Here is a 27473-nt window from a genome sequence, read left to right as displayed (position 1 = left end):
AATTAAATGAGATATTTTTATTTCAACATGCAGCACAAGTAGTTTTTCATTTAATTTTGTGAAACTAAGATTACATCAGACACGTACTCAATTCAACACCAAAATAACACCCAGATCAGTGGGAAGTTTTATACTTGGATAAAGTCAGTATAGCTACTTACAAATGTTGTGTTTTTCAGTAAGAGATCTGTTTCATTACTATGTGTGGACATTTTCAGGATGTCTCCATTCCAGCTCTGAAAGATGAGTTCTTCCCCTAAGAGGAAAGACAAACACTAGAGTTGCTTGCGTGAAGAAAATGTAAATAAAGGATAAACAAGCTTATGATGAGGTGTGAACAAAGAAACACTTGATTGGACATCAACAGTGTGATAAAGGTCATACATAGCTGCATATGAGTAGTTTTATCAATCAGTTTTATTAACAATCTTAACAGTCCTTCAACCAGCAGAATTGAATTAGGTATGCAGTCCAGCCTTCTGCTAGACTGTTTTTAAACATTTAAACTAGGTTTTTAGTCATTTTCAGCCACTCCTGTCCTGTTTTAACTGGTTTTATTTTGATGTTGCTGTGTTTGTGTTTGTCTCTCATGCATTGCAAGCACTCTGTGATCATTCAGTTGATGTAAAGTGCGTTGTAAATCAAATGTATTATTATTATTATTATTATTGTTGCTGTTTGCCTGAGAAGTTGGACTTGTCCTGCTCGACCTCGACAGGGAAGTCAAAGTGACGCTGTTGTCATACATGACAAACAATCTGAACTGCTGTTAACTTTTTGTGCCTGGTGATATTGCCATGGCTATGTTGCATAGGAAAATAATGGTTGGCTGCAGCGCCTCAATTTCATTTTCAAAAATGCCCAGATAACAAACTATCCCTTGAGATCACATGACTAAAAAAACTTCATCAAGGTTCAGTGGAAGACAGTGACACAGTTACAGATTTTTCAAAAGCCAGCAGAAAAGTTGAGCAAACACAGTGAGAGTTGGTGCTCCAAACACCCATCACTGAACTGACCAGCAAATGTACCCTAAAAATAGCTCCGGGCAACACAACTTTCTTCACTGGCTCTGAAGATTTGAAGAACAGCAGTATATCACCAATACAATGAATCAAGCTTTATGTAGATTGTAATTTTTGACTGATGGTCTCAAAACCCTTTGCATCTAAAGTGCATGGGACAAACATACGGAGAGTAAAAACTACAATAAAAACTCTAAGTAAAACAACCATATTTATGACATCAAATAAAAGGGATGTTAAGAACGTAGTGGATCATAAAAACAACAACGAAATTTTATGAGACATATATACAGCAAACAAACAGTAAACATCAGTGATACAACCAACAGTCTGTTAAAATAGAGCTATCGCTGCAGGTAAAAATGGACTCTAAACATGCTGATTGTACCATCAGTATTTATTGCAATCATACTTTCATTACTAGGTTTAGGAAATGGTTTTGATTTGATTGAAACAAGTTAAAGGCTCCACAATCCCTGTTGTCATAGTTACAACTGTAAATTTCCTGTGTGATATTTCTGGGTATTCATCTCCCTCCCATAACCTTCTGTAACATGGACTCAGATGAAGTAATGGCAAGACTGGAAATATTGACAGGAGGAGCCTGCAATAACTCCAGTCTAATCCCAAACCAGACCTACTGTCCAGGGAGGCCTGATTTCCTGTGAAGCATTTGACAGGTCTAAATCTTTCTCTGATCCCTATCCCATGTAAATGTCAATGAATGAGCCCTAAGGCATCAATCTCAGCCAAGAGTGGGCCACAGACTAACAAACATTCAAACATAAGTATAACGACAGGAAAATGAATATGAAAGACTGATGAATTGCTTGCTTCAACAAGCAATGGAACTCTTCCTGCACATGCATCAAATCAGCTGTTCTATAAAACATTTTACTGCAAAAGTAATTGGAAAATCGGGTTGCTGTCCTCCAAAGTTGACAACAGTTCCATCAGAAAATAGTCTTTGGACAACTGTAATTAAATATGTCCGAGCTATTCAGCAAATTTGTTCGGCAACAACTGAAGGAAATCCCCTGTTGCACCAATGGTGACTCTGTTATCCAGCTGTGAAATTAAATATTGCAAATATCTCAAACCTCTCAACTTGATTTTGTGTACATACAAGGCCAGACAGGTTTTCTTCGGCTTATGCTGAAGTATTTAAATGGCCCTATTGGGCACTACGTCTATTTATTTGTCACAGGGAGTAATAGTGTTTTCTGTCGTTCCATCATTGGGTTTAGCTTAGTCTGTGTTTAGCAGAACAAATCCCAAAGGAATGGCCTATGTAACAAACCAAGTTGAATAATGGGAATGCCCCCCACCAGCCAGTCCTTCCATTTAGCATTACGCCAAACTCCCAAGAGAAACATTGGACCCTTTAAACTGTTAAAACTTAATAATTCTGTTCACCATCTATTTGCTGAATGTGTCTTGTGGGTTTAGCAGAGCTTTTTGCAGGAAATAGCTTCCTGGTGCACGTTAGAAAATCAACACAGTAAAAATCCAAATCCAAATGGAGCTGAGGGGAACTGTGGATTGGGAATTCATTACTCCACCTCTCCCAATAACGCATAGTGCTTTGATCGATTGATAACATTAACAGCACTGATTAGCACAGCTGTTCAGTGTGGATGCTCTTCTCCCGAATTATGTTTTGCTGTGACTATGCTGCGATAAGTCTTTCACTTACCATCTGCAGTCCATAACCTGAGGAAAAATATCACTTAGTCAGTGGTGGCTTTCAGGAATTCGTGGAATCTCGGTGCGTGGGCAACAACTGCCGAGTCATTTGTACTGAACAACAGATCTGATACAGAAGCTGCAGTCTTTGCAGTAAAGCTTCACTCATGGAGCTTGGTGAGTCAAAGAGATCTAGCGATCTAGAGTCGTTAGGAAGAATTGTGACCATGGAAAAGGTTTTGAGAGAAGTTTAATTTGCAACTGGACATTATTAATATTTTTCATGCTTTACTTCTTATATAATATGTATAGGTCCTATGAGGCAACAGTGATGATGTTTGGCCTCTCTGGACACTTCTGGTGCATGTACGAGGGTGAGGTGTGTGCAATATTTATCTTGCAGTTTTGCATTACAATTGATTTCTTTCTTAATAAAAAAAAAAAAAAAAATCCTCAAACATTGCCCAGCATCAAATATGCTTACATTACTATTATTGTGTATCGCTTGGCAATTTCAAGTTGAGCTGTGATGTGATGATGCAGTAGGTGCTAAAATGAATTTTGTGTAAATGCACAGCACTAGGATTGAATTGTGGGTTATCAGGCTGTGGTAACAGATGGATTGAAATTGTATACAAGTGGATAGTATGTCAAGCCTTGAGGTTCCTGCACAAACTGGCAGCTTGGGTGATCTTAATGAAATTTATGGATCTGTGTTTTCAGAGGTTAAATTTGGCTGGAGTGCACTGGAGCTCAGCTGCAGCCTCTTCAGATCCACCACACACACAGTGTTACAGGAGGGCAGCAGGGGTTAGCATGAAATATGGGCATGACAGGCTGAGCAAATATGAAGATCAGCTTCTCACTGTCCTTGAGAGAATCTTTCTATATCCCACACACAAACAAAAACATATTTCAAAGATAAAATTAATATTAGAACTATTTATCAATTGAGTTAGCATTTTTTTATAATTGTTTTGCTTTCTCCCATCTTCAAATTTTCATCCACATGAACGAGAGTCGTGTTTGTGCTCCCTGGACATTCCCACTGCCTTTTTTAATCGGCCAACGCGCCGCCTCATCCCCACCAGGGAATCCCTTCCGGCCAGCTTTAGAGATTCCCTGGTGGGTGTTGTACTCTCCGACAAGTTGAAACTTGGCTAATGTGGCTTGTCCCTAGCTCCAGGGGCTAATACTCAGCGGCATGGACAGGCTAAACCCTCGCTCCTGGGCTTACGCTCTGTTCTTATGTTATCTATTTCCAACCGCAAGAATGGCTCGTTAAACTTTTTATCGTTTTTTATTTTTTATATTTTTTTTATTTTTTGCTCTTGCCCTCTCTGGACCTTTGATCTTGGATCTTCTACCCCAGCAACAATACCATCTGACCACAGACAGGGAAAGTCATCTCGGGTGAGTGTGCCTTGCACAGGATCCAGCACTACACTTGCACTTTCCAGCTGTTTCCACTGCAGACACTGATTCTCTTTTTACAAATTTTCTCTGTTCGTTCTCACACTCTATTCCCCAGTCACTGTTCTCATGCTATCTTATGAGGGTGTGTGCCACAGTATTACCTCCTGACACTCCAAAATCTGTGTCTAAAAAGCGCCAACATGGTGTTTTTAACTTTCTTTGTCGTGCTTTGATTATTCTGTTACTAATGATTTCAAGAAATGTTAATCCCGGCCCTGATCTGGCAAATGTGACTCACTTTAACACTGGACCGCCTGCAAATGATGTTTGCTTTAATGACTTCTGTATTCGGCATAACTAGGGGTTTTTGCACATAAATGCAAGGAGCGTTTTATTAAAAATTGATCTTGTGAAAGTGTGAAAGTGGGTTGAGAACTCAAATCCTGACATTCTTGTGATCACAGAGACTTGGCTAAGAAAGTCCACCACCTACCCCCAATTACATTTCCCAGGGAATAAAGTATTTAGACAGGACACGTCATTGAAGGGTGGAGGCATGGCTATCTTCACCTAGGAACACCTGCAGTGTTCTATTGCTTTAGCTAAACTGGTGACAAAACAATTTTAATTGGTAATTCTTAACATCAAATTATCAAATAATCCTTGGGCAGAACCGGGCTCAGGGGGCCGGCCATCTCCGTAGACCGGTTGGGTTGAGAGAGAGAGAGAGAGAGAGAGACACGGGGTGGAGGCAAGGTTGAGTAGAGTAGGGAGAGAATGGGAGCAGGAGGAAGAAAAATTCAAATCAGGTGAAGGCAGGAACATATGATGCTGCATGAAAGGGCTCTGTTTCCCTAAATGCACCTAGTATTTCCACTCTTGATGGGACTAAGCTAGACCAGGCCACTGAATATAAATATTTCAGAATTTGGCTGATAACACTCTATCCTTCACTCAACATATTGACAAATTGCAGTCCAAGGATAAAGCTAAGATTGGTTTCCTCTATTGAATGTGCTCCACTTGTATCACCTCTGACAGAGTGGCGCTTCTTCAAGTAAGCATTGTTCCTTGGGAATGTAATTTACAGATCAGCCCGCAAGGGCTCGCTACAAAAGCTTGACGTCCTTTTCCACATTGCTATCTGGTTGGATAAAAATGCCCCATATAGAACACAGCACTGCACTCTATACTCACCTCTAAATTGGCCATTCTTTCACACACTGAAAAATTCACTGGTGCATGTTAAATATACAAAACTCTCCTTGGTCTGTTCCCACCCTACCTGTGTCAGCTGTTACACTTCTCATGCCCTGCTAACAGCACTGATTCTGCCAACTGAATTTTGTTGGATCAGTGCTTGGTTTGTTGTTGTTTCAAGCCGGTGCAACTAAGGACTGGAATGACCTTCTAAAAGCGCTACAGCTGGACTCTTTCAAGACGAAGGAGTCGACCTGTAAAGCCATGATAATGGACTTCTTTAAAGACAAAGGGAGTAATTTCTCAGGTTCCTAACCCGTCTTTTCTCAGCTTCTTGGCTCCTTGGTTCATGATCGCTTCTGTGTGTGTATTTTAGTTGTGTTGTTGTAGATGTTTATTAACTTATTTTGCTCATGAATTTTATTTGTTTTGATTTACATTTGATTTCCTTTTTTTACACCCCTTTTATTCCCTTTTTCTCAAGAGGCCTTGCCTTTTCTAAGGCCGCCATTGCAAATAAGAAATTGTCCTGTGTGAGGATGTGCATTGTGTGTGCTTTCCTGTGAATATATCTAAAATGGCCCGCAGATTTGTTTCCAGGGAAAGTGAGACGGGCAGTGGATGAGGAGAGAAACACATCACTCTTTCAGAGTGTGACTGAGAGGAACCCAGCACATTGGAAGAAGTACAACTCCGACTGCCTGATAGCAATTATACTACAGCCAATAACCTGAACCGTTCACCATTTACCAGGCCTCCAAAAGAGTTCCACACTTCCATTAAGAAAATTTAGAGTTCCTGGGCAGCATCTGTATGAAATGGGTCTCTTGGATAAACCTCTTTACAATATAAAAGGATCACTCTGACCCTGCATGTGGTCATACTCATGATGTGAGAAAACAAAAAGCTATTTGCTTAATACTTACATGTAATGGTTGCTAACTCACCGTCTTTTAACAATGAAGGCTTTCTAACCCTGAGAGATAACTGCTTCTCCACTTAGAATCAGTAATAACATTAAAGGTGTGGTGCTAACATAGGAAAGATTTTCAGTCTGTACACCAAACCTGCTAAACTTAAATCAATTATCTGATTGAATTTAATAAACAGTCGCTGGAGAAACTTAATCCACAGAAGCCAAGACAACTCTCAGCCTGTTATATCAGGGTAACATGATGTTCTGATTTCCTCTCATAAAGTCACATTATCTTGATAACAGATAACAGATAACAGAGTATGGATTAAACACACACAAAACTACGGTAAACAAATTCACAAGAAGTAAAGTGTAATGTTAATTATTTTTTGTGCCTCATCAGGTAATAAACAGTAGACATTGTTTGAACCAGAAAAAATTCAATGCTCTAAGAAACTGTGTTAGCTTGTGGATTTGGAACAGAACTATTTCAATGCTATATGTCACACAACATGAACATTCCCTTATTTGCATGCTACCAAGACGTTGCTGTGTGGTAGGATTTTGATTCAACATTTCAATAGGCTGGGGCTTGAAAATGGTTAGGGATACCACTGCATCACTGTAAGGTAATGAAGGAAGTAAATTTACTCATCTTATTTACGTGTTATGATGTCAGTGGTAGCCATCTTGAATTATTCAAGATTAAACCTCAAGAGAGTTATTTGTTCAGCATGTGTGACATGGGCTCATATCCATGGGATCATATGCACTGTACAAAAAAATAATAGAATTATATATATATTAAAAAAAAAAAAAAATAGAGCATTAGAGGGCAGCAAGGCGGTATTGTGGTTAGCACTGTTGCCTCAGAGCAAGAAGATCATGGGTTCAATTCCTGGTAGATTGGTTGCTCTAAATTTGCCTGTCTGAGTGTGAGCAGTTGTTCTTCCTTGTCTGTCTCTGTGTGTTGGCCCTGCAACAGACTGGTGACCTGTCCAGGGTGTACCTGCCCTCATCTAATGTGAGCTGGGATTGGCTCGAGCACCACCTGTGACCGAGAAACAAATAAGCCGTAGAAGATGAATGAATGAAAAAATATTTTTGGAAGTGACAATTAAATAAAGTTTGGTGATTGGTGACCTTAAATTGTCTGCGTGTGAACATGAGTGGTTGTTGGTCTCTGTCTATCCCTGTGTGTTAGCCCTGTGATGGACTGGCCATTTGTCCGCCCTCATCCAGAACGTTGACTGGGATTGGCTCGAGCACCCCCCACGACCCGGAAGCAGAAGCGTTAGAAGATGGATTGATGGATGGATGGTGCCAAGATATATAGAATTTAATTATTGCACAGATTGGAATGACAAAATTGAACCAGAAAACATTAACTAAGTCCTTTGATTGTTATACAGTCTCTTTTTTATGAGCCTGAGTCATTATGAACAGCAGCGCCACCACCATTGTGGTAACTGTTATTAGATGACCAATGTTCATTTCCTTAAGACAGATATTTTTCTTCAGAAGTGACCATTGACTCATCAAAAGTTCATCATGAGTCTTTTTTTTTTTTTGTTGTTGTTGTTGCTTTGAACACAATGGGTAGAATTGCTTCAGCGCCAATGTGTGAGAGCATGTTCAGATCACCAATTCCTCATGCACATTGCTTGTAAACATGATGTCATTTTGGGTGAGAATCAAACTTGGCATGCTTGCTAACTACACAGAAGATCTGGCACTCTAATTGGAACTATTTTGTGACTTTGGCTATCAGATGGATAACTTCGCTGTAGACCGTTTACTGGTGACAATCATTCTGTGTCTAAAGTTAACATTGTTCTTTTTGGAAATGCAGTAACCAACTAATGGGGAACAGCACAACACATTGCTTTCAGCTGGATTTTAAAATGCTTCCAGTTTGCTCTTGTCTCAAGTTCCTTCATGTACTAGTCTGACAGTGGGTGTCAAGTTCAGACAACACTGTCTACACCACAGGAAACAACCTTAGCTCCGACAACCCACACACGAGTTTTGATAAGACTCGGGTTGCATCACACAGTCCTTATACATCCTTATACAAAAACCATTTTAATGACAGTGTGCTGGCCTCCCAATGAGCTGGTGTCCCACCAAAACAAGCTTCCATTGCATCCTGGGCTCAGTGTCATAGAAAACTGTGATTGGTTTCAAGGAATTCAAATAGCTCAGAGTGTTTCTCCATCTGTCTGAGACTATCCACTGTGCCTGATATTTCTCTCCAATCATTCATATCTTACAGAAATTATTGCACAAGTTTTCATCAAAGATGTCAAAATCTGAAATGCACTCAAAACACACTTGCCAATTTTCCTTTGGTTCTTTCAAATCTGGTTATTATTCTTACTGTTAAAATTTCATTTTTTCACTTGTTGAAGTGAAATAAATATTTTTGTCTTTGACAGCTTTAATGTTCATGGGGATGGACTAACTCAAAATATGAGAATGGAATCTAAAAAATCAATCGCAGAGGACGCTGAAATTCTGGTTTATTGTAGTGTGAACATCTCACGTCATCATTGCTTTCTAAGGATGAGCAGAAGCCTTAAAATGCTCTGCTAAACCGCATTACAGTGATATCCATATGAAATATATTCTTGTGTTTATCCCTTAACCCTGAAGCAGCAGTGAAATAATATCAGTTTGCTGACGCTCAGAGGACTGAAATCAACATTCTGCTTTTTCAGTTTGTGTACTTCAGATTTCACAACTCTTTCCAAATTAACTCAATCAGTGAGCTCTTTTCAGTATTTGGATGCATGTTTAACCGTTACAGAAATCCCAGTCTTACAAACAGAAAGCTTGTGTAGTTGTCTCATTTCTCCACTATAGAACAAAGGCGACCAAACTCCAATTTAAAAACTTTAACAAACCTGAAAGCATTCCAATTTCATTAAATGTTAAGTAAATGAGAATTTAATTAATAATGCAGCAGCAAATGGCCATTTTCTTAAAGATATAGCAGAGTAATGACAGCCATTTCAACAGAAAATTTTGTGTGTGTGTGTGTGTTGTCAATTAAGTTTCACTGTTCTGTTTGGGTATCTGGCTAAACAGCACATACATTTTAGTTAATGCATGTCCTGATTTGTAAAACTGATGTTGACTCTGTATGTATGGTGAACCCAATGCCGAAGGGCCATCGATTTTCATTCTATCCACTGACCACCAGGGGCCAACTCCACTGGTTATGAAAAGAAGTCAGTTTGTATTAAAATCAATACGAAACTTCACATTTGACAGTCACTACTCTACGAACGATCATTTGTTTGATGAACATTCAGATATATGACCAGAGATAACCACAAGTTAAAATCGTGTTGGGAAAGCTACCCCCTCAAATTTTGTTCTGCACGCCTTTTTTGCCTATTGTAACATCGTCGTAACATTGGCGCAACACAGTAGCAACATCGTAGCCTTTGCATATCCATCATCACATTCTTTGTATCAAGCCATGTTTACTGGCAATGTGTAGGTTGCGAACAATATGGCTCTTTGAAAGGAATTACAAGAGCCAGATCCTGCCTGCCTGGGACTTGCTTCATTTTTGACTTTCTTCCTGTTCAACCTGCACGTCATTGGTCAACTACATGATGTGTGGCTGCACTGAGCAAGAGGGAGAGGGGTGGGAGCTACACACAGCACAGAGAGAGAGAACAGTGGCACTGTGACCCTGGCACACACACACAGAGATGCTGGGAACAGGTGGGAATTGGAAATGAGTGGCAGGAAAAGAAGCAAAAATTGGATCCATTTCAATTTCATTGATCAAACACAGGCAGAGTGGGAGACCAAGGCATCAGTCTGCCCACGCCTTGCCTCCGTGATGGCATGGAGACTGTGTGTTGTGTCCTCATCCGTCCCCCACAGAGCGTATCTTCTCAAAAACAGAGCAAATACTTAGAGAGAGAAGGAACGGAATCGGCCCCTCAAAGCTGAGGCACTTGGCCTTTCTCAATGCCACTCTGTTACCTGGATGCTGCTTTTTTCTCTTTGTTTTTCACATTTTGATTTAGATTTTGTTATCATGTTGGAGACCTTTATACACCTTTTCATGTATTGTTATTGTTTATTTGTTCTTTTTGTATTTAATGATGTTTCACACTAAATTGTTAAAAGTTGAAGAATAAATAAATACACAATCAGAGATTGCACCTTTTGTTTTAATTGAGATGGCTCTTTGTTATTTATACTTACATTTTTATGTAGCACTCTGCTCCATGTTGAGTATAATAAGCTATATAAATAATTTCATATATTGTATGTTTTTACATTTGGTAATTCATTTGACCTATAATTTCACATTATATATGGTAAGAAATTAATTTAAGCAACAAAAAAAATCTGAGGAGCCATTTGACATCCGAAAGAGCCGGTTCTGTAAAAAGAGATGGAATTCCCATCACTATTTGTTACAAACAACTTACGAACAATTCAGGGTACAGCCGTTAAGAACGTAACTCGTTTGTAAGTTGGGGAGTGTCTGTAAGTGCTTTCCTAATCAGTTTATGGTCTCAGTCTCTAGTTTCAAGTCATTAATACAACATGATGTTAATTTGAATGATGGTTCCACTTAGAAGAAAATAGCCCAGAAAACATGGGATTGATTAGGGGGCGTGGCTAGTGTGTAATTGACCCAATCAGGCCCAATCAGGATAGAGTGTGGAGCAGATCCTGTCTCCACTCCTCCTCAGCACCACCTACTCCTCAGCATATGGTATCTGGTATGGTAAAAAAAAAAAAAAAAAAAAAAGATCCAAGATGTCCAACTGAAAACATCCAGGGAGTTAGGGTTTAGCATTTTCTTTGATTTGGGTAGTACAGTGTATGTTGTTTCATGAATTCCATCATTCACATCATTACTATAAAAATGCAGAAGTTGAATTATGTTAAAATAACACTCACCATTAATCCACTTTGCACCAGGGTCATGTATATGAAAGTTTCTTTGAAAGAGGTCATCCAGTGTCAATTGTGAACCAAAAGGTTTCCCACCATCGTCTGCAAAAAAAAAATAATATATATATATATATATATATATATTTTTAATATGTCACCATCCACCAATCAGCTGTTCAAAATTATATGCTGAAACTTAAAAAAAAATTACGGTGTGCATGTAATCAAAACGGCACACCCCTTTTACAGGGGCAGGTGTACATGATGTATATAAAAAAACAAACAACCAACCAAAATAATTTTTAGAACATTTTCCATGGAATAATGGTTTGCGCTATTGCCCCACAATAACACAGGTTTGGTTCCTGGCCTGGAGCCTTTCTCTGCAGAGTTTGCATGTTCTCTCCGTGCCTGTGTGGGCTTCCTCCCACTATTAAACGTTTGGGTTAACTGGTGATTCTAAATTGTCCTTAGGTGTGAGCATGACTGTCAGTAGTTGTCGGTCTCTGTCTGTCTCTGTATGTTGGCCCTGTGATGGACTGGTGACCTGTCCAGGGTGTACCCTGTCCTCACCCAGTGTGAGCTGGGATTGGCTACCACCATGACCCAGAAATGGAAAATTTCCACTTCTAATTCGAGCTATAATCTTTCCATTTCATTTGGACAAACAAGACATTACAAAGAACTGGTCCAGGAAGGTAGCAAGCCTGCAGCAACATGAGAGGAGCTGCAGGAATATCTGGCAAGTACTGTTTGTGTATTGGATTTGAGAATTTCTTCATATGCCTAGGCTATCGGTTGGACAAAAATTGAAGGCTTTCCTTATGAAAAAAACATCCATGCCTTGCCATATTTGGCAAAAACCTAATCTAAACGCCAAAAGCAGGCAAAACATTGTGGTATTGTCTGGAACCAAGGTTGAATTTCTGGGTTATTATTTCAAAAGGTATATGTAACAGTGTACCTTAGAGGTAAGCATGGTGGTTGCAGCATTGTGGTTTCTGGCTTTTTTTCTTCAGCTGGAACTGGGGCTTTAGTTTGTATGGTAGGAATTATGAACAATTTTGAACACAAAACCTTCAGGCCTCTGCTATAAAGCTGAATGAAGAGGAATTTTACCTTCCAGCATAGCAATGACCCAAAGCACACTTCCATATCAACAAAGAATGGCTTCACCAAAAGAAGAGCTTTGGAGTGACCAAGCCAAAGCCCAGACCTAAATCCAGAGAAAATCTCTGGGGTGACCTGAAGAGGGCTTTTGTGCAGGACATGGCCTTACACCACCTACATGTGGATTTGGAGCACTTTTATAAAGCGTAGCAAAAATTACTAAGTCAAGATATGCAATACTGATACTTCTTCCCAAAAAGAGTGCTGCTTTGTTGTAGCAGCTTTTGATATTGGAATAGTGTTCAGTTTCAGTCCATATAAATGAAACCTTCAGTTGATGGTTTTCAGATAAGAAGAGGACTGAACACGAGTGTAGTGTGTTTTATAGCCTCTGTGAATCACAGACCACCCATCGAATGTCCTGCACCAGTCTGTTTTAAGTGTAAAGTAAGTGTATCTTATAAAGGATAAAGTGGGTGATAAAGTCAAAATCTCCATTCAGGTTTCACAAACCAAAAGGTGTCGGCATTTTGTCGGCAGTGCTTTTCGTGAGGTCAGGATGAATACACCCTCATGCTGGGTTTTGTTCAAGGATCTTGTATACAGTACGGCTGTGAAAGTAGATCTGATAAAGAAGATAAAAACAAAATTGATCCACTTTGAGTCTGTCTGTGGTTTACACTATGAAAATGTTAACAAGTGCATAACGCATCTTTCGGGTACGTGCGTTCAGTCACTTCTACGTGACACTATCTGCTACAGTAGCATGATTCTGTGCATGTTACAGTAACTCTAGAGTGTTGGCTTTCTCTGGGTGCTCGGGCTTCTTTCCACAGTTCAAACACATGCAGGATGGAAAGCTTAAAACTGCCTGTTGTTAACAACTATGCCGTATTTGACTAAGTCATGTCACTAAAGCATCTTTCAGCCTGAGATTAAATTTTTTTTCCTATCTGAAGATACAATGAAATGCTTCTAAAATTTGTTCAGGTGCTACTGAGGGTGGTGTTGTATAGATTCAGTAATGAGCAGCTCCAGGCAGTTTGAAACAAGCCGTAGTCTATTCATGTTCATTTGGATTTTTTTTTTTTTTTTTTTTTTTTTTTTTTTTGTAGATTCTCAATTTAGAAACAAATAAAAATAACATAGTGTCAGCACATGAGATGTGCAACTTTGAGTACAACGATGAAAGTACAGCTGTGTGTATGTGTGACGTCATAGCATTTGAGTATCCGCCACAATGAAGACAGTTTTGTTGCTGTATTGTATGAAGACTGTAACGCTGCCGGACCGGAAATAAATGCGGTCTCCCCGTTCAAACGTACCAGTCCTGGTTTTTGTTTTGTATTTTCACCTTAAACCAGAAACCTCTTACTACGGTTCGGGATCTAGAGTCTGGATAGTTAACATTTATTATACTATATTTTTTAATCCCAACGTTATTATGTATTTCTTTAACATCATTTGGTATAAAGCATATGTGTTTTTTTCATGATAATATATACAAACAATGACAGAATCTGACAATTTTATTCTTTGTAAATGGGGGTTAGGGTCAATTAGGGTTCCTTTACATGACAAAGCTTATTTATTTCTTCATCTTATTCATCATATTTGGGAACTGACACACAGGGACTCCTACCTTTTGACAGCAGAACAATGGCCAGTCCAATGAGTGAGAGAACCAACAGGATGACCAACAGAGAGATACCAATCCCCTTCCAGTTCCTATCCGGTCCAATAGGTCCTATGTCCTACAAAACAAGGGACACCAATCAGAACAAAGAGGAAAAAGTGAAGAGAATAAAATGTCTTTTCAGCGGATCAAGCTGCTGAAGTGTCCTTGAGGACAATCAATACTTGCAGTAAGCCTTTCTTGTGCAAGAAGCTCTGCAGGGGTTGACTGAGCCACACTCAGTTTGACATTGTGTCAGACTGTGCAGAAATCTGTGGGCTCAAAGAGGCCACAACCTCCCCATCACACATCAATAAGGTATTGTTGATAGTACCCACTGTGCTCTGTAAGCATTCAAGTTGCTGCAACAACCATAGACCATAACATGACAAATTTTGCGCACTTCTTTTGCTAATCTTTTCAGAAAATACGAATCCAGCTGAATCCACTGCTTTCAATATGAAATTCCGCTGCTTTTAACACTGCCAAAATTGCTCTGTAGTCTTACTGAACACAACGAGGAGGGTAGTAAGATGTTTCAGCTCTGAAGCCAGAGGAATCCATCTGAGCACATTCTCATGTTAGCAACTATACAAAATCAATGACCACATGTGCTGTTTCTATCTGCAGTTAAATAGAGACTAAACAGGACATGAATCAAAGCTACATCTTTCTCATCTTGTCATGTGGGTGTTTTCCATCCTGGCTAGAGTCACCAATCAATCTAAACATGATGTCTTTGGGCAGTGGGAGGAAACCGGAGTACCCGGAGGAAACCCACGCAGGCACGGCAGGCAACTCCACTCAGAAAGGCCCCAGGCCCACGAACTGAACTCGCAACAGGGCTAACCACTATGCCGCCGATTTTAGAAAATCCAAATAGTGGAATTAGAGCATATGCCATGATCAGAAAAAAAAAATAATAAACTGAGATACAGCGTTTTTAATTCAATGATTGTAATCATAATTTGCTTTAGACCTAACCTTATCTTCTTATGTGATGAAGTGTCCTTCAGGATATCAACCTTAAATTGTCAGTCACCACTCTGTTTAACTATCAATGATGCCAATGGAATTCATATCACTACAAAACTGGTTAGGTTAACTTCCTGCTACCTGCTCACGGCTGGACGTGACCCATGAGTAAACTATGTTTATGTGTCAGGAAAGTCCTGGATCCCCTGCATAGACTGATGTAATATTCTAATGATCACTCAGACGCACTGACATCACTGGTGGGTGGGGTTACAGGTACACTGTGAAGCTAGATTAAATCAAGCGGCTGCATCACCTGCAATGTGCAAAGGCAAATGAGTCTGTCTAATACATTACAAAGATGTACACATTACATAAGACAGATGAGGAAATTAAGTCTGAGTCGTGGAACTGATAATGTGTCCTTTTATTTAAAGGTGCTTCGTGTTTTTTCTATTGCTACATTACAAGTGTTGTATCATTAAAAGCTGTTTACCAGTTCAGGCAGAACGCTCAGCATCAAAGTTCATTTGAACTTTTGGTAATCAGCCATCTCAGTAAGCAGTTCCAGCAGGAGTGCACTGTATCTTTTGCCCTGAAGAGTCCTCTCAGAGGATGTATTATACCCTCATAAATATAATGATGATAGAAACTCTCATCTGGACTGTCACTGTAAGTGAACTGCTGGTAATGTGAACAATTTTTATGTAGCAAAGCCAAACTAAAACTAGCTCCTTAAAAATGTATATTGCCAACGTCTGACAACCTGAACCTGACTGAGAAATCCACTTTGGACTTAACAGTATACTCTTGTTTTTATGCCGGTATTTTTTGGGTTTACACTGAATGGACCTCTAACCTTAAGCATTGCTTTTGATGAAGGGGTTTTCATAATAACAAACTGCCTGTAACAGTGGGCCTGTTTTTGGCACAAAACCGAGTCTACAGGAAAATGTTCTCAGATTATTTTTTCCCACTCTTCCGGTTTTGTTGCCCCTTCTTATTTGAAAATACTCTTCAAAACCTGAGTGGTGTTAGGGATTATTGAGATTATCCTCCCCAGCTTCATGAGAAATATAATCTCTTGACAAATATATTGCGACAAACAGTTATCTGGACAACATATAGAGCTTTAAATCTGTTTGCTGTTCATGTGAAGTGTTCTGTGAAATTGCTCTAACTGCCCGCATCCTCCTTATCCATGTTTTCATTAGCTTCTATCACTCTGACCCTCTCTTGCTGCTTTAGCTACGTTACACCTAGAAGTATTCTAAACGCTTTAATTGGTTAGCTAATTGGTGTTCTATTTTAACATTTTAGCATGATTCTTAAGTTCCTAAATACTACTCTGTTAATACTGGAAGTCCAGACTGTCTTTTTCACTGTCCTTTCCTATATTTATCTGGATATACATTCAGACTTAGGACTTACATTACTGCAAGAGCGGTTGATATTGACCAGGAGCTGTAGAACAAGAAGAAGAAGGTAGACCCTCATAACAAAAGAATCCATTTGGTCCGCTTTGTGGGACTTTCCATCATGTAAATTTTGCCATCTGGAACCAGAGGTGCAGTTTTTAACACCACAGTGTGTGCACCACCACCCCGATACTCCCTTTTTACATAGACATCGATCTGTGGCTGCCTTTGCTGCCAACTTGAAGGTGAAGCAACAATAACCCCTCTAAGGGAGTGAGAAAGAGACTGACCAAGTGTTTCCATCATAGCATTTTCACAATAACAGATGGGGGTTTCCCATTTCAGGGTCAAACATAGACCTTTTAATGACCTTTGCATAGCCTGTCTGTGCCTTGAGCCAGGGTCATCTGTCCTCTAGTGGTTAGCCTTCTGCCCATGGAAACTGACAACACACAATGCCCTTTGCATTGTCTGTCTAGTGACTGAAACGCTCATTTCTACACATTTGTGCCAAGTCTATTTTTAACGCAAGGTTGATTAAAGGTGATGGCCCCTTCACGAGCGCGTCAGCCATCATCGTCTTTGTAAAGTAGTCAGACACAACCCTCTCATCAGGGCTATGCCTTGAGGACAGATTCTAGGCCACAGGAAGTCAATACTAGAAGATTACTATGCAAAGTGTAGTCATCAAGTTGAGTAAAGGGATGAGGTTTGATGTGTCACAGATTTTTCTAGTAAAAAGCTGAAATTGCTAAAGTTAGCTCATATAAATAGCAATTGGTTCCTGGTTTCACCTCAAAATATGACCACTGGGTTTTCTGCTCTGGAAGTGCAGCTCTTCCTGCACCGCCTACCCACCACTGTATGTCTCAGTTCAGGCTCAGCAGCCTTCTTCATCAAGATGAACTCTCAAAGTTCAGTTTCTTCAGGTAGTTTCTTACCACATGTAGTTATGTTGCCTTCAGATTTTTTTTTTTTTTTAACTTGTTCACACAATCATCATCAACTGGAAAAAATGTGTTGCATTGAGGTGGTAGTCATATCAAAATATGACATGTTTTCAACCAGCACAAACTGTTAATAAGTCATAGCTGTTCCCACTAAGCTGAACTTGATGACAGCTTCAACGTAAAATGGGACAAAACGTATCTCTGTGGATCAGACCCATTTTTGATCCTGTCTTTAAATCTTTTATTCCAGCTGTCAGTCACACAGCTGTATTTCATTTTCAGCGACAAAACAGTTTTATAAATAAATCTATCTAACTTACAGAGCCCCGAGCTATTGAGAACCTGTCTGTGTATTTATGGATCCATTTGGTTCCAAGTGCTTTAATTGGACATATAATGCAAAGATAAATATCCTTGCTAACTCCACTTCCCCTGGGTTTTGCTCTGGAAATGTAAACTTTCACCTCCAGTCCCTGGGGCTTCCAGCTATTTAAAATCTGGATCAGTTACAGCAATTTTCTTCAGTGAGACATCGCCTCTTGTCTCGATTCACTGGCACTCGGTTTATGCTGCCTGTGTTTTGTTTAGCCTCATTAACCTGACCAACCCTCATTACACACACACACACACACACACACACACACACACACACACACACACACACACACCACAGACGATTATTTGCTGTTTCGGTTCCTTCATTTCTTCTGTACCCAGTGAGGCATTGAGCTGTCGGGCCATGATGCTCCTGATGGTGTAGATATTCACATGTTGGAAGTCTGTGAGTCTTGTCCACTGCTGTGAAAATGTGATATGAAAAGTTGGCCAAGCACGTCTCAACCAACATCCCGAAAATTCCTGCTCGCAATAGTTTTGATTTACTGTCATCAATAGCAATTTGCTGTATAAATAGATCTGCTCTTTCACAAATCCCACTTCCCTAATCCTTATCACTACTAGGATTTGATTAAACAGGAAGAACTCTGTGCTTGAAAATACAAGACAAATTGTGTCCGTTCATTAAGGGGCAGTGCATTCATTTATTATTTCCTACATGATAGAGGTGCCAAAAGAAAAAAACATAAAGTGTCTAATTATTCTTTGAAGAGACATAAAAAGTGTATGTTGGCCATGGTAAATGGGCTAATGCAATTGTTTCCCAGTTGTTTCCTTAAATGTAAACACTGCTGCCATGAGTGTATAACATCGTTGAATCCTCCTTCCTCTTTTCTAGTATTGGCTACTTTCTTGGAGTCATCGTTTGCAGTCATCGACACTAAAGTCTCCAAATGAAATGCTAATAATATCACTCAACTGAGCCAGAAGTCTTTTCTTACCTGCCGTTATGGCTTATATCACAGTAGTAGTTCAAAATCAGCTGAGGAAGCAGGACTGAATCTATAAACAAAGACTGTGGACGACGTAAAAACTGCAGTGAGACATCTATCATCCATGCAGAAAGCCTCAGCTTCTTGGCAGGGTGGTGGTGGGAGTGAGGTTTCTGACTGCTTTTGTGCTCAGTGTCAAAATCAGACCTGCACCCCTTCGAGATGGTATCAGCTACTCAATGGCAATCCCTTGTAATTTATTTGGAGTTATGGAAACTAGAAAAACACAGATGGAGAAACTAAGAAAAAACAAATAAATTTTAATCTCTAAAAAGATGAGGGAATTATAAGGTTTTCTATAGTCTCTCATTTTACCCAAACTAGTCAGTGACATACTTATTGTTTCAAAGGTGGTGTCATTGGATACCAAATCTGCATAGTAGATTTTTTGATGATTTGAGAACAAAGTCTACATTATTACGATAGAAAGTTAGCGAGTTTGAAGCTTCGTTAAGGTCTCCACAAACAAGCATCGTCATCTTTTCGTCTTCCTTTCTCTGTGAATGCACACCCATAAAAGCACTGCAAACACACACTTACGGAAACCAAAACACTACTAAACAACAGTAAACACAGCATATGTGATTTAACCGTTTCATATGGCAACCAGCTTAGACGTATAAAGGGAAACATATATGGGATCAGGGCTGCAACACTACACACAACTAAGCTTAATACATTTATTTACTTTATCAGGAGTCTACAGCTTTGTCTGTAAGATACACATGAACCGATGTGACTTATTAAATGTCCCAAATACAGAGATATTCACTGTGATCATGTGACAAAGGAAAGTACAATATGTTAATATTCAAGAAGTCATAAATGACATTTTTTTTTAGCTTGAAAATCAATGAAAATTAAATTTACCCTTTACCCATAAAGCTTTTTTTCCTCTAAAAGAAGAACATGACCAACTTATTATTGTACTCTAAAAATTGAGGTGAATAATTTAAAATAAATTAATTCAATTCCCAAACATACGCATAAAATGTACCAACGCCCATTTCCATCTTGGACATATTTAGGAGTACTTTGAGGCCATTAAGTGAAGCCTCTCTAATATCAGATGTACTAATCCCATGTAATTATGTTGTAATCGATTATAATTAGTGTTGAACAAAAACTTTTAACTGTTCATGCATATTCCGTCCAAGCAGTCATTTTCATTTCAATTAATATTTTTTCTAATTTTCTTCAACTTCTTAATGGCCCATTAAACTGGTCATATCAGTATAAATATGAAAGATCAGCCCCTTTCACTATAAATTTTCAGCCACCAAATTATCCACTTGCAATCAAGCTTTGGCTAAAGTTCAAAAAGAACTAACCTGTCGTAACTTTTATTGTAAATCATATCCTAATCCTAATCACAATGGTTAATAAAAAAGATAAAAACTTCCTTGCATATCTGTTGGGCAAAGTGTAGTGTTCAAGCTTCCTGAAAAATTTGCAAAAAAAACAACAACCTGTTTTTATATAACTTAATGTCATGTCAGCAGACTGAACTAATTCATTCAGAAGGTCAAGTGTGATTTGACAACAAAGGGCTCTACAACTCAGTGACAGATACGACTGAGACAGCTGTGTCCTGACTCAGGGGCCTTTGTGGTCTACATTAGATGTGAAGCCTACATCTGCCACTTATGAAGTCCACTCATGTGCACTCATGAGTTCACTGTATGTGTGTACTGCTGCTGTCAACACTGTGAATTTCCCTATTGCGGGATAAATGAAGGCAAATCTAATCGAATCTAACTGTAGTAAGCATCCCGTAACAGTTAATGGGATAGCCAATTTGTCTCTGGATTCTTCTCCACACATTACCTACGCAAGTCATTTGTCTCCAAGTCCAGTGACTGTTCTTTTTGCTACTCTTCAATAATAAAAATCGGATGTGTTACAAATGGCCCGAGTGAGATGAGACTAGTAACATTGGTTGCTAAAAACCAAACATCGCAGTTAATAACGAATGCTTTGGGGAGTATTTGGATTCTCTACTTTAGGTAAAATGAGTTAGTTAGATTTTTGTTAATATCAAATTGGGAACATTTCTGATATTATGATAAGAGTTAAGACAAAAATTTCCTGATATGTTTCTGTCCATCTCTTCATAATTCACAATCCCGATATCATTACAGCGTCAGGAGCTTACGCTGTATAGACTTTACTACAATCTAAAAAATTTCATATTACACCTTCAACTCATTGTTTAAAAAAACATTATCAAAGGTACCTACATCAACCAAAGTAACTGGGTTGATTTAAGACTTACTTAAAAAAAAAAACCTGCTGCATTGAAGGCACAATGTCTTTTACCCAGTTTTGTCACTCTTTCTCTTTTACCATTTTTTGGATGTGGCTTAGTAGCTTTATATGATATCATGTTACTAATACCACCCACGAAGCTCTTGTAGATTAGCTGATTCTCCAGCGTAGAATCCTGACACCAGTGCTGCTTGCCTCACCCAAAAAAAAAAAAAAAAAAAAATCAGATCTGGGGGCTATTATTTGAGATTATTCCACAGTGACAGTTATTGTGACTAATATTTTAGCTTCCCTTATAATAGGGAGTGACACTTGTCCATTAACAAAAATAAACTCTGATTCTAAGACTATACTCCCAATCATCCTGGGAAATCAGTCTCTTCACCACCACAGCAATATCAAAATGATCTCTTCATCCCTCATTCCAAACAAGGCTGCAAGAAACCTGGGTGTCAAGTTTAACCTTGTTGCTTCCGTGACTAAGTCATCTTGCTTTGCTCCAGACAGCGGAAGGATAATTAGACTATACTGGACTCAGTCAATCTACAAGCTCTGGGTCCATCATGCCTTGGTTATCTTTGTCTTTGAATGTTGCAGATCTCTTCTGGCCATCCTTCCTTTGTGCTCAGTGAAACCCCCCTGATGGTCCAGAAAGCAGCAGCCTCTCTGGTCTTCAATCAGCCAAAAAGGCCTCATGTCAGTCTGCTACTCATCAACCTATATTGGTCGTCCATTTTTGCCAGAATCAACTTCAAGCCACTGGTGGGTTGGCACCACCTACACCGTTTACTTGAACTCAGCCATTGAGCTCTATGCTCCTCTTTGACCACTCTATTTCATCCAAGGAATGTGGTCTGGCATCACCATCCCTGTCAACAACACCATCTCAGTGCAGACTGTTCTGGTCTGAATCCTCTAAGAACAAGGTGCTTCCTGAAAACTCACCTTCTCTCCCAATACCCTAACATGACTCTTTGGCATTTTTGTTTTGTTTTGTTTATTGCACTTTCTTATCATGTACTAGCTTTGGAACTCAATAGTGACGGCAAGGCCTCTATTTACACTGAAGCTGTCCCTCACAGCTGTCCCTTTTTTTTTTTTTTTTGGCGCCGTTCTAGCGGTAGCCTGTAGCCGCAGCTCCTCGTCGTGTTTCGTGTAAACTTGTAATTTGTTGGGTCGCTCTTTTGTTGTTTTTTTTTTCTGTTCAATCACAACCTTTCTGTTAAAGTTGCGAAATGGCTTTAGTTGGTTTGGCTGGTTTGGTTTTTCTCCTACTTTTCCTACTTTTTGTAACTTGGAAGATCGCCGCCGGCAGTTGTGGCAGTTGATTGCGCTGTGTAAACCCGCGCTGTTGCCTGGAGACGGGCCTGTGGTCCCGCAGGAGCTATGGAGGAGACGCCGGGGCTGCAGGTCCGGAGCGAAACGGAGGGACAAAAGGAGAAGACACAAACCAGCGATCATAACGGGGAACGTGAGGTCTTTGGGGAACAAGACGGACGAACTGGCAGCGCTTGTGAAGACCCAGAGGGAATACCGTGACTGTAGCATATTTTGCTTCAGTGAAACATGGATGCACTCGCACATCCCGGACAGCAGCGTTGAGGTCCCAGGTTACAGTTTGGTACGGGGAGACAGAGACTTTTCCAAATGTCATGAAGGAACGTCTCTATAACTCAGACATCGAACTGCTGGCTGTAGGAATGCGCCCGTATTATTTACCAAGGGAGTTCACGTACACCATTGTTATCACTGTTTACATCCCCCCGTCAGCTGATGCAGCGGTAGCCTGTGAAGTCATCAGCTCCACCGCTGCCAAACTACTGACTGAACACCCAGATGCATTCATGTTATATATTTTATTCCCTATGTGTAATGCTGCTGTTACACTGCAATTTCCCAGTCTGGGATAAATAAAGTATCTATCTATCTATCTATCTATCTTTTCCATCCACTGCGGACTAAGTGTGTTATGTTTAGCACACAACATTAGCCATGTCTCAATTCCATCATCATCTGGCTGAAAGGCGAAAGGACTTTTGGGCAAAATCCTAATCACTCTACCTGGACAAATGCTACCTTAATCTACTAAGTCAGTTTACATTTGCCTTGGCAGCAAATGGTCACAGTGGGTTTGCTGAGCCAATCTCAGCCAACGTTCCAGGCAAGGGCAAGTTGAACACAAAGAGATGTACAGAAACAAACATTCGTTCACACTCACAGTTATGGGCAATTTAGAATCACCAATCAACCTAGACATGCATATCTTTAGACTATGGAAGGAAAGCAGAGTACCCGGAGGACACCCATGCAGGCACAAGGAGAACATGCAAATTCCACCAAGAAAGGCCCCAGGCCCAGGGATCAAACCCATAACCTTTTTGCTGTGAGGCAGCAACGCTAACTACTACGTTGCTATGCTGCGTAAGCTAAAGCTGCATCCGAAAATCTGTGTGTTTGCTACTGAGTGTGCGACAGTCACTCACATTGGAGGTGGAAAAGTGACATCTTCTGGCCTTTGGGATGCCAAATCAAGGTGTTTCTGTGTCAACACCATGCTGAGGTTCCTCGCTTACAGAGTAGCACTATAAATCCAACAGATTTAGCACGACAACTGTGACACTCTATCTCACCTGCTAACCTGTCAAGAGAGGCAAAGCTTTCCCTCCACGTCACCTCACAAACTCAAGTGTTAATGCTATCTCTGGCACTTGTCTCGATGACAGGACCGTATGATTTGACTCCTGGTGAAATGCACTCCACTATCTGCTGCAATGTGCCAGGAACTGTTATGAAGATACATAGTTTCAAAGATTGAACAGCAGAGAAAATGGGCCAAAGGTGGCAAAGCATACTGATTCATGGAGCAGCTAATCATTGTCATAATCTTGCCTCTGTCCACCCTGTGCTGCAGCAGCACAGACACTTAGACCATCACAAATCAAACTGAAAAACAAGCGCAAGTCATGCTCTGAATAAACAGAACACAGCTAAACATTTGAATCCAGCCAGCTGCATTTAACTTAAGTGTCAAGCTTTTCTTAACAAGGTAACAAGAAATTTTAGGTTGGGAACATTTTTAATTGAGTGACAGGACACTTTATACATAGAACGTTCTTAACTGAAGTTATTATACTTAGCCCTGAGCACCTTAGATATCCCTATCTAATCATCCAATCTCTCTTAATGGCATTACTTTGGGTTCCAGCTCCACTGTAAAAATCCTTGGAGTAACTTTTGACCAATACATGTCCTTAGTTCCTCACATGAAACAAGTCAGTAGAGCAGCTTTCTTCCACCTGAGAAACATGAAAATCAGAAACATCCTCTCTCAGGATGATGCAGAAAAACTAGTCCATGCATTTGTAACTTCTAGGCTGGACTACTGTAACTCATTACTATCTGCATGTCCAAACAAATCTCTGAAAGGCCTTCAGTTAATTCAGAACGCTGCTGCACGAATATTAACAGGAACTAGGAAAAGAGATCACATCTCTCCTGTTAGCTGCTCTTCATTGGCTGCTGATAAAATTTAGAATAGAATTTAAAATCCTCCTGTTAACCTATAAAGCTCCTAATGGCCAAGCTCCATCATATCTCAGAGAGCTCATAGTTCCTTACTGTCCTAGCAGGCCACTCCGCTCTCTAGATGGAGGTTTACTTGTGGTTCCTGGAGTCTCCAAGAATAAATCAGGAGGCAGATCGTTCAGTTATCAGGCTCCTCTTCTATGGAACCAACTTCCAGTATCGTATTTATCAATTTTCAAAACCAGGCTTAAAACTTTTAAGCATGGCCAGAGTTTATAGTTAAAAAGTTATAGTTCACTTACTCCTTTGCTATGCTGCTTAGACTGCTTGGGGAAGGACTGCGCACCCCCCCGCATGCGCCGACATATCAGTAACATTTTCCTGGAGTCTCTGTCTCTCCCAGCTCCTCTAAATCTGATTTGATTTAAAGTAACAATGAGGTTATAGAGTATTCTAATATCTTATCAATGGGTTTTATGAATAGAACGCTGTGAGTGGGTTATCTAAACATCTAAATGTAGCTCTTTCAGTGATGCTATAATTTACCTCAACACCATCTCGATTGTTCCACTGATGTACAATCCTGAGTTGCACCCCACCCCAATGGAAGGTTGTGAAGATGCTCTATCAGACAGAGGCACAGCCATAGCACCATAGAATGTGCTGTATATATGTGAAAAAAATGACTGAATTCTATATAGAGGTCATTACAGGTATAAATGGCCATCTACGCCCAGTGTGTTACTGTTATGGTGTGTAGTAGATTGAGGTCAGTTGGCAGTTTAGAGAGCCGGCAGGGGGTGAGTGATGAGCTACTGTGAACGTGGTCACTAAAAAAAAACAACCACTTTCAGCATTTTCCCAGCTTTATCTCCTTTAACAGGCCTTTACTTAGAACCCTCAGTTTTTAAAAATGTTTTGTTTGCTGTTGTCAACTGTTGTGATGCTACACACTATTATTCCGCAGACCTAGCAGTGAATGTATGCTAATATAAAGCTAAGACATTTAGTAAGTAGCTATTGTGTGAGACTTTTTTTTCTTATCAGCTCTATTTATCACTCACAAAATATACACAGTACAACTACATTAAATTTAGAAACAATAGGATAAACATCACATCAATAATATATGTGAAACAAATAAATTATATAAATAAAATAAATAATAAATAAATAAAAATATGCCAGGTGTCACAAGTAAAGATAAATTAAATTGAACTAAAAAAACTGAAGTGGGAGCGCAATCTCATAGTTTTGATAGCATTATTGTTTTAAGCTGAATATATTGATAAAATTCCAGTTCTTTAATCAAAACACAAAAAAAAAAAAAGTTTCATTCTGGTAAATTTACATTTGTGGATGTAAAACTTTGCAAGAATTATAATGAGATTGATTAAATAATATTCTTCATCAAGTGAAATGTCACTCTCTAAAAAAACCAAAAAGCACATTTTGCAAGAGGAGCTTAAAGTCACAGAGGATATTATCTAAGATAAAGCTACAAATATCCTGCCACAGTTTACAAGTATATTTACATTTCCAGAACAGATGGACAACAGTCTGAGTATGGGAGTCACAGACGGCACAATTTAGATCTAGCTCATTATATTTGAATTTGATATAAAAAGGATCTAACCGGGTAACATCGATGAATGATTTTAAATGACACTTCTTTCACCTCATTAACCACAAAGAGTTTTTGTGTCATTTACAAAGTCATTTACACAATTATTCCAGTAAGATATTCCAGGAATAACAGAGACAATGTTATATTGGAAAAGAGCACAGCGCTTATGGGTGTTCTTACAACCAGATGGGTTGAAGCATACTGTTTAGGAGGTAAAGTGAGTGTGTGTGTGTGTGTGTGTGAAATTCTCGATAAGAAAATAAAACACCATTGCTGTTGAAAAGTTGTCTAACCAAAATAAATGTTATTGTTAAAGCATTCCCCAAAGAAGATGGATTTGTTCTTGTAGAGTATTTCTTTGTTTTTCCACATAGAGTAACGGTGCGGTGAAAAAGTGTGTTTGTACAGTACAGGCCAAAAGTTTGGACACACCTTCTCATTCAAATGAATAGGAACGTGTTGGCCAGTACTGTATATCATTGACCATGCAAGCAATACTTGTTTATGGAAGTTAGATAGGTAAACAGTATTTTTTTCTATGTTATTCTCATGTGTTTTTGACAACTGATTATTATTTTTTTTTTTATGTAACGCATTTTATATTTCCATAAAAATTTTAACATCTGCTCTATGCATTTAATGGTTTTATTACCAATATGTTGTGGGAGACATTCACGTGAGGAAAGGAGCTCTATAAGTGTCAGATTCAGGTTTCAGGTGATGGATGGTACAACTTTATCAGGGTGTGTCCCACCTCACATGGTTACAGAGGGCATTTCTTGTAACTTTCTTCATTAAGGCCAGTCTATAATTTTACCTTCACATATGTGAGGACATAATAAATGACTATTATGTCATTTATACTTCAAAACATTCATGTCTCACCGCTACATGTGTTTTGCTTTGCTCATCATATTCTGCATCTGGATTAGCAGTCATCTATGATCTTTTCTCTGCATCTGTAAACCCTTGGATGCCATAGTTACTAAGGATGGGAACGGGACATTCTGAAAACTATGCAACAAGGTAAACAGCGAACTATTGTCTGCCACTATGATGCCTTTGTGACATATACCCTTAGATTCATGGTGCTTGCCTAAAAAATAAAAGTTCATGAAAAGTAGGACGATTACTTCACAGCTTTTCACTCTGTCACTTTTTGTGTTCCTCCTGGGAAGCCTCTTTTCAGTGGAGTTCACACTGGCACAACCCAGTATGTAAGGTAAATAAAGAAATATCTGACTATAGATATTCACAGTTGTGAAACTCCTAAGAATGTGTCTGTCTGGATTCACAGGGTTTCCAAAAACATAATTTAAAAACGGATTTTTTGAAACAGACTTTTGGAAGAACAGCTCTGAA

The 27473-nt window shown here is 39.4% G+C and overlaps 1 protein-coding gene across 1 annotated transcript in view; it reads right to left on the bottom strand.

Moving 5' to 3' along the window:
* LOC115061505 (inactive dipeptidyl peptidase 10-like) overlaps positions 1–27473 on the bottom strand; it is a 120322-nt gene that overhangs the window by 39602 nt on the left and 53247 nt on the right. The window contains exons 2-4 of the mRNA XM_029529860.1: positions 13928–14039; positions 11182–11277; positions 162–256 (exon numbers count right to left, since the gene is read on the bottom strand). Of these exons, the coding sequence (XP_029385720.1) occupies positions 162–256; positions 11182–11277; positions 13928–14039 (303 nt within the window). The remainder of the gene's footprint in view (positions 1–161; positions 257–11181; positions 11278–13927; positions 14040–27473) is intronic.

This window comes from Echeneis naucrates, chromosome 21 (genome assembly GCF_900963305.1).
Source record: "Echeneis naucrates chromosome 21, fEcheNa1.1, whole genome shotgun sequence".
Lineage (NCBI taxonomy): Eukaryota > Metazoa > Chordata > Actinopteri > Carangiformes > Echeneidae > Echeneis > Echeneis naucrates.
This window is presented reverse-complemented; position numbering and strand designations above follow the sequence as displayed.